Genomic DNA, 8,305 nt, shown 5'->3' with positions numbered 1-8,305 from the left:
TTATTCCTAATATCTTCAGCATATCTGGAATTTCTTTTACTTAATTCCAATTGGGCAGCACCTAAGTGATGATTTTTATTTTCTTATGTTTTAGATTTAAGAAACTGTACTTCATAGTCTAGATTTCCTAAGTTTATCTAACTAAACATTTCAAAGACCTTGAAAAAACTCCCATGAAGGAAATATTATTTATTGGCATTTATATTTAAACAGTTTTTTTTTTTTTTTGTAATACTGGGCTTTGAACTCAGGGCCTGTGCCTGCTGGCAGGTGTTCTAGCACTTGAGTCACACCCGCAACCCTTTTTCGCTTTAGTTATCTTTTGGATAGGGTCTTGAATATTTCTTCTGGGGCCAGCTTCAGATTGTGATCCTGCTATCTAAGCCTCCTACATGGCTGGAATAATAGGGCTCAGTAGGCCATGATTATTGGTTGAGAAGGGGTCTCACTAATTTTTTTGGCCGGGGCTGGCCTTGAACTGTGATCCTCCCAATCTCCATCTCCCGAGGATCAGTCACATGCCACCAAGCATGGCCTACTAGGTTGTGTTTATTATCTTTTTAATTATGAATTCATTTTATTTAGGATTTCTATGATTTTGTCTTGAGGGTATTAGAATGTTAGCAGTGAACTTGGAAGGACTATGGAATCCAGTTCACTGGTCACTCTATAGGCCCTTGATCATAATTTATGCAATACATGTTAATTTTCCTGTACAGTCTTCCTTTAAACAATTGGAACTGGTCCACACTGTATAGTCAGGACAGAGCACACAGACATCCAGAAGATCAGGCAACACTGGAGTGAACTTCTGTGAGGCCACTACTGGCTACAGTCCTTTGCTTCAGACCACTTTCCAGTGTCCCTAATCTCAACTGGTCTCTCTTGCTTTCAGAGACCCATGTCACCCACTGGGCGACCCTCCTCAGTCCTGGGGATACTGCCTTTGAGAGCCAGTTGGCCTAGTCCTTCTCCTCCTTCTGCAGAGCTGGTCTCCTCCTGAAGGGGCTCCTGTGACTGGGCCTCCCTTCCCAGCTCCTCAGAGTCCTGGTTCTGGCCAGCATGGTCTCCTTTTCTTGCACTCAAACCTCTCTCCTTCACTCCTCTCAGGGTACAAAACCATGAAGATGTGTCCCATATTTCTCAATCTGTCCCTGGAGTTCCCACCTGACTTGTGGTCTTTAGCAGCTAAACTGTAATCTAGGAAGAACTAACTGTATTATTCTGGGCCCTGTGTTGGGAGAGGATATCAATAAATGCCACTTCAATTAGGAAGGATGAGATGGATGAGCACTGATGTACCAATATCTGTTATATGTCTTTCAAAATTATTTTCCTAGTTTAATTCATGTTAGAGCTTTCAAAAAATCAGGCTGGAGACATGACTCACGTGGTAGAGCACCTGCCTAGCAGGCATGGTGCCCTGAGTTCAAACTCCAGTACCACCATCACCACCATCAAAAAAAGGAGTTTTCAAAAAATAACTTCTTTAGTTGGATCTAGACATTTTAGATCTCCATACTCAAGATTCATAAGAAAGAGAATGACTACTCTTAAGCATATGATGAAGGCTATAATAATTCAGAGGCTTAAATATGTGTGTGTGTGTGCATGGTGGCTTAGCTTTGCCCTGGAAACAGTGCAGGAATTCACTGTGGGGTCTGAGGCTGTCTTATCAGCAGATATAGTCTGGTGACATAAGCAGGAAGGGTGGCCATGTCCGAATGCAGAGACAGTATTTGCAGTAGGCACTGCACTCTGCCAGTCCCAGTGACTCTGACCCCTGCCTTCACCGAGACCAGCAGAGAAAGTGACTTCCTAGATTTAACAGGGATGAGATGACCTCTGCTTTTTCTCAAATCCTACTCCACACCTTTGCCTGTCCTTCTCCTCCTTCTGCAGAGCTGGTGAGTCCCTTACTGGACACAGAAGTGTTTGGTTCTTGGATTTAGATTCATAAACAGGGTCAAAATACTAAGTGGTTAGTTTGTATAATGACCAGATGACCTAAGGCCTGGGTGCTTTATAGGAAAACACAGAAACCACATGTTTCTGTGTCTGTCCTTATCCTGGGGTCAGTCTCAATTTATTGACACTGTAGATGCCAGATGTCATGGCTAATAAAACATCAAGGACCTTTCAAATTGGCCAGAGGTCTGTTCTTCTAGTGATGGGTGCTGAATTAAACTGTCTAGTTGGGTACACCCTCTCTTAGCTGGATCCTGGCAGCCTGAGCTCTGAAAGCCGTCAGGATCACTTCAGCTTAGGGCCAAAGACTGAGCGATGAGAAGAAGATAAGGAAGAAGAACAGCGTTGCTCTCTCACCACTATCTGTCTATAAGGGCACTGCCAGTTCCCAGTAGGACCAGGAAAGAATAACCATGGGGTGTCCATAGCCTGGCTGGGTGGCAAGCAAGCAGAGCCCTGCCTTTGGCTCCTTGGACACTCCGAGCTGGCTCCTGGAACCTGGCTAAGGCTGCCTTGGGTCTTACTCTTCCCTGCTTCTGATCACTGACTCCCTCTTCTGGTTTCCAGGCTCAGAAGAGACTTGGAAAGGGCTTAGGTGGAGGGGTGGGTGGAGGGGCGGGTAGGGCAGGGGAGGGGAGTGTTGGAACGTCAAGACTCCACCCCCGCCCTAGCTGTGCACCTGTATAAAGTCACAGCTCTGTCCTGCTGCCAGTAAGTTCACTCTACAGCACCACCACCATCACCATGCCCATGACGCTGGGTTACTGGGACATCCGCGGGGTGAGTGAGGGTCCAATTGCAGGGTGGGCAGAGACCCAAGGAAGGGGGGAGGGTGCAGAGCAGCTGGGGGCGAGGTCTAGACATGAATCGTCTTGAAGCCTTGCTGGATTTCTCTGCCTGTAGCTCTCAGCATGTAGGTGCTCACACACTTGCATGTGAGCCTGTGTGTGTGTGTGTGTGTGTGTGTGTGTGTGTGTGTGTGTGTGTGTGTAAACAAAGGTGGTTTGTTTTAGGTTGAGTTTGGGAGGCTTACCTGGAGGAGGTGAAGTTACATAGCCAGGGTCTCCCATCTCTGATCCCTCACAGCTGACTCATGCCATCCGCCTCTTCTTGGAATACACAGACTCAAGCTATGAAGAGAAGTTGTACAGCATGGGGGACGGTAATGACACTTCCTGGTCAGATCCCTGCTCAGCTGCTGCCATTGGTGCCCAGTCACTCATGTCTGGCCACCTGTTGTCCAGCTCATCAGGCCTCCTCCAGTTGGACCCACAGCCCACTCCTTCCTAAACCCCTGTAGAGTGCAGCTTTGTCTTCAATGCAGGGCGCTGGGAGTGGAGGGCTGGGTCCCCCTCTGTCTGAAGTTGGGTAACAATTCCTTAAAGCCTGGCCTAAACTTTCAGATCTCAGTCCTGTAGGGCCACAGACCTAAGAAGCATTCTTTACCCCTGCAACCTGGGAATGTGGGATGGAGTGGGCCAGACTGCAGATGCACCAACTCAGGGGGTCTTGCCTTACACATCAGGGACCCTGGGGAAGGAGGGCTGGACTCAGGGGATCTTTGTTTTCACTCCATCTTGTCCACCACAGCTCCCGACTATGACAGAAGCCAGTGGCTGAGTGAGAAATTCACACTGGGCCTGGACTTCCCCAATGTGGGTACAGGGAAGGGGGCGTGGGGAAGCGTGGGCCTCCCTCCCTCCTTCCCTCCCCTCCTGCCCAGCTGAGAGTTCTAGCACTCACTCCTGTGGTCTACACCGTGTTCCTCTGATGCTCTGGGTCCCAGCTCTTGCATTCATTCTGCAGTGTATTTATGTGTGCTCGCCATGGCCAGGCCCACTGAGTGGCAGGTCCCATGTCTGTCCTAAGCAGGGAAGGGCTGCTGGGACCTGGGCTCCCACCTGACTTTCTATGTGGTCCATGCAGCTGCCCTACTTAATCGATGGGGCTCGCAAGATCACACAGAGCAACGCCATCTTGCGCTACATTGCCCGCAAGCATGACCTGTGTGAGTGGGGCTGGCTGCAGGGTGCGGGGGCAGTGGGCTCCCCTGGGCTTGTCTGGGGTGGGTGCTGAGTGGTGTGTGCTGTGTGGCTGCAGGTGGGCAGACAGAAGAGGAGAAGATCCGTGTGGACATTTTGGAGAACCAAGTCATGGACACCCGTCTACAGCTTGTCATGCTCTGCTACAACCCTGACTTTGTGAGTTCTTCAATGCATAGCATGGGATAGAGTTTGACTGGGACTTAAACTCTTTTGTGTTCACATCTCTACTGGTTCTGTTTGACATTTGAGCTCTAGCAGTACTGATTCTCCTTGAGATTACTTATCACAGTAACAGACTGGCCCTCTACACTCCCAAATCTTGTCAAATAAACATTGTGAGACAATTGCCACCAATAGCAGGGTAGAGTTTATGCTGTGCAGTGTAGACGTTCAGTTCCTAGACTTTAGAGCTTGTATTCAGAATCCCTTTCATTTCTACCCTTAACACCGTCATGGGTCTTCTCCAGCTCTTCATACCATCTGTCTGCTTCTGGAATACAGAAGAAAAAAAGACCAAGATGAGCAATATAATGCACTCTGGTTTTCAGACATCTGCCCAGCTCTTTCCTCTGAGCTGTGCCCTTGACAACAGTAAGAGTAAGGACCTTTTCCTAATGGTCAGGGTCATCTCAGATCAGGTAGAGGACGGCTGTCCCTTTCTCTCTCTCCCTTCAACGTCAAACACTCCTCAACTTTACAGAAAGGACTCAAACATGCATGGGTATTTCTGCTACTTTATCGTTCTGTGATCTTTTAGCACTTTCTGAGTTCAGAGCCTGTCAGGTACTCAGGCAGTTGGACTCTGACCCACAGAACCTGGTTTTAGACATCACTGATGACAAATTCAGGAAGAGTATTGTTTTCCTGTCTGACTTACCAACACCTCTGAAAGACTGGGACTTACATGCAACAGTATATTAATAAAGGCTGAAGTATTAACTTGAAGCATAGACCCTGACCAGGTGCAGTCTCTGGAAGATGGCTGCTCACCCCTGGCCAACTGGGGCCTGCACAGCCCTGGTGTGATCAGCTTATCTGCTGGGGGTTTGTGTCTGACAACTGTCTTGTTTCTCAGGAGAAACTGAAGCCAGAGTTCTTGGAGGGCCTCCCTGAGAAGATGAAGCTGTACTCACAGTTCCTGGGGAAGAGGTCATGGTTTGCAGGGGACAAGGTAAAGGGGAGGGAGATGGGGAAGAGAAGGTGGCATTCTTCCCAGGTTTGGAGCTTCCAGGTCACTGATCCTTGGCCTTCTGCAGATCACCTTTGTGGATTTCATTGCTTATGACGTCCTTGACCAGCACCGTATATTTGAGCCCAAGTGCCTGGATGCGTTCCCAAACCTGAAGGACTTTCTGTCCCGCTTTGAGGTGATGCCCTTGCTCCTCCCTCCTCTTGGATGCGCTTCTTCCCTTCCTCCTTTGCACAGTGCTTTCCTAGTCCTGGAGCTGAGGTAAAAATTAATTAGCATTTATTGCTCACTGGTTTCCTGCCAGGACCTGTTCCTGGCTACTTTCATCTATTGAGTCAACTTTACCATTACAACATTCTGCAAGACAGCGGGAATAGTCAATTCTATTGCACAGATAAGGACTTTGAGACTTGGTAAGTTGGCTGTTCAAGGTCCCAGTGCCAGTGCAGGTGGTGCAGGGCTTGCTCCAGGCTTCTGGATTCTAAGGGCTAATCCCTGTTTTGTGCCAAAAAGAAAAGGTCCAGGGCTGTGTGCAGCCTGGGTTTCCTGCCCAGGACCCTGGGGAGAAGAACATGTCAAGAGTGTACGCAGCTGGCATTAGGAGGTGAGATAAGATAGATTCATCTGAAACACCAAACCAGACAGTGTCCATATCTGATCTGAGAGGGGTTTCATTCCATCAGGAATCTAGCTGGGGATGCACTGAGAGCCAGGGCTGTGGTTGGTGCTGGACTGAGTGGACCTGTGGGGCCCTGTTGGAGGATTTTATCTTCAATTGTTGTATCATAAGGGATTTTTCTCCCTCTGTTCCTGTCTTGCTTTCTGCTAATACTCAACATACCTTCTGTGTGATGAATGCATACACTTATTTTCAGTCCCATTCGCTGACCCTCGGTGTATGAGACTCTGTGTCAGGCCTAGTGTGACGTGCAGAGATATCCCTCCCTTATATCCAGGGACTAAGTATAGCAAAGAGCAACAGAAATACCAGACTGTGAGGTACACATTGTAGCACCTGGGTGTTGGGGAGCCCAGCCTGGACCTCACCTCACAGCTAATCATGGAGTATCCAGAGTCTACTTGTTCGACCCCCACAAAACCTACTTCAGTAGAAATTTGGGAGTTGGAGGCACTTGTGCCACAATTATTTCAGTCTCCCATTCCCCATCAAGCCATGTTTTTTTCTCAGCAAGTTTTTTCTTTTTTTTTTATCACCTCTGTTCGTGGTCCAAGTGGGGCTGCCTTGGGGATTGATCTGGCTTGACTGTGGTGAGGAAGGAGGGGAGAGCTGAGAGCTCCAGTCTGAGGCCTGCTGGGCCTTGCTTGTTGGGTACAGGAAGCCCTGGATCTCTGAATCCTTTAAAAATTATCTGGGCAGTGAATCTCGGTAAGACGTCACACATTGCAATGGAATGTCATTTGGCCTGGTCCCTGTACCAGGGCTGGAGATGAGGTTGGTGGGGCACCTGAGGTTGGATTCAGGTACCAGGTGGAGAAATTTGGATTCTGTGCTCTCAGAGGTTTGATTAGAACCATGCCCTGTCTTTCCTTGTTAGTCCTCCATCTTGTTAACTTTTACCCAGGGTTTGCTGAGCTACAGGGTAATTCTTGGGCTCTCTTCCCATAGGCACTGACAAATTCTCAGCTCCTTTGTCCTACTCACTCACTTTTCTGTGTGTTAACTCAAGCAGGGATTTTTCCCTATGAAAAATGAGCAAGTCTGTGCAGACAGGGAGTGACAGGGCCTCCTCCTCCTCTGGGGAGGCAAAAAGGGTACACACAGAGAGCACAGAATAGCAGACACAGAGTCAGGCTGACTCCAGTTCTTACCTTTTTACTAGCTATGTGGGCAGAAGGACATTGCTTCACCTCTGGACCTCAGGTCCCTACTGGGGACCTGGTGAAGGCAGGACGAATCTTGCAGGGTTGTTGAGTGGATTTTCTAAACCTATGTTGTAATGTCTAGAGGCTATTAAGTTCCCAGGACGGTGTCCATTCTCCCCAGTGGTCAACCTTATTAAGGCAGAACTTGAATTGCTCCCTTCCCAGAGCTGCGGAGCTAAGTGGACTGGACTGTGCCCCAGCACTTGAACCCCATGGGGCAGGCGGGGCAGCTAAGCCTACTGGGCAGCAGCCCTGAGCTCCTGCTTTCTCCTTCCAACTCTCAGGGCCTGAAGAAGATCTCTGCCTACATGAAGTCCAGCCGCTTCCTTCGAAGCCCAATATATTTAAAGACAGCCATGTGGGGCAACAAGTAGGACCCGGTAATGCTGGAACTGGGAGAGCCATCTGTGACTGCATCTGCTGGCGCTGGGTCCTGGGCCCCCAGCTCAGTCTTCGTATTCCTTTCTTCTTTCCACTCCTTTCTCCTTTGCAAGCTCCCATTGTCTCCCTTTGTTTACCCAAGCCCTTCCCCAGCCAAGCCTCTCTAAACCTCAGCTCCTCAGTTCTTCTGCTAAACCCCATTTACCCCTCCTTATCCATCCCTGCTGTGAAACCAAACAGATTGCTCTGCTCAGAGGAGCTCAACTGACCCTGTGCTCCTCACAATGCCTAAAAGTCTAGTTTTATGTGGTGTGCAGGCCCTGGTTCCCAGTGTGGGGTGCTCTAGCACTGTCTGACCCCTAGTAAAGCCTGAACCACACTTGCTCTGTGTCTTGTCTTACTGCCTCTGGCCCTCTGGACTGACTGTGTCATTGAGGTTGGAGTGTTTGTTCTGTTGTCCACAGCCTGGGTTGGGTGAGGGGGATGTTGGGCAGGGGGGCTCTTGGTGGTCAAGCAGGTGTCTAGGTCATTGCTGTTCCCTCTCCATGTCTATACCCTGGGATTCCTGCAGAAGGGCGTTCCTTCTGTGCCAGGCTCTGCATTCATTCTGCAGCTTGCTGTGCCTCCACTGGCCAGGTGCAGCTGTGTGTCACGCTTCAGAGAGGTGCTGGGTTGACCAGCACACAGGCCAACCATATTCTGTCCCCCTCTCCTGGAAGCCTTCCCTGATCATGGTATCCCTTCTCGGTGTTCTCAAGACATTTCTCTGTAAACATTCCCCTCTGTTTGCAAGGGGCCTTGTGTGTTTTTCACCCGACTCCTATCATTCCTTCATTGA

The 8,305-nt window shown here is 49.2% G+C and overlaps 1 protein-coding gene across 1 annotated transcript; it reads left to right on the top strand.

The window, feature by feature from the left end:
• Nucleotides 1-2,592: 2,592 nt before the first annotated feature.
• Nucleotides 2,593-7,849, top strand: LOC109694808 (glutathione S-transferase Mu 2-like). The gene is made up of 8 exons (XM_020176968.2): nucleotides 2,593-2,748; nucleotides 3,055-3,130; nucleotides 3,559-3,623; nucleotides 3,895-3,976; nucleotides 4,069-4,169; nucleotides 5,089-5,184; nucleotides 5,270-5,380; nucleotides 7,371-7,849. The coding sequence occupies exons 1-8, from the start codon at nucleotides 2,713-2,715 to the stop codon at nucleotides 7,458-7,460; spliced, it is 657 nt and encodes a 218-aa protein (XP_020032557.2). The 5' UTR covers nucleotides 2,593-2,712; the 3' UTR covers nucleotides 7,461-7,849.
• Nucleotides 7,850-8,305: the final 456 nt, after the last annotated feature.

The sequence above is a fragment of the Castor canadensis genome, chromosome 12, assembly GCF_047511655.1.
Source record: "Castor canadensis chromosome 12, mCasCan1.hap1v2, whole genome shotgun sequence".
Classification (NCBI taxonomy): domain Eukaryota; kingdom Metazoa; phylum Chordata; class Mammalia; order Rodentia; family Castoridae; genus Castor; species Castor canadensis.
Note: the sequence above shows the minus strand (reverse complement) of the source record. Positions and strands in the feature narration are given on the sequence as shown.

What these genes read in the sequence shown, in the direction of transcription:
- LOC109694808 (XM_020176968.2), top strand. Translation starts at nt 2,713, where the DNA reads ATGCCCATGACGCTGGGTTACTGGGACATCCGCGGG. An exon ending in CATGGTTTGCAGGGGACAAG is followed by an intron (nt 5,185 to 5,269) that starts GTAAAGGGGAGG and finishes GGCCTTCTGCAG; the next exon opens with ATCACCTTTGTGGATTTCAT. An exon ending in ACTTTCTGTCCCGCTTTGAG is followed by an intron (nt 5,381 to 7,370) that starts GTGATGCCCTTG and finishes TCCAACTCTCAG; the next exon opens with GGCCTGAAGAAGATCTCTGC.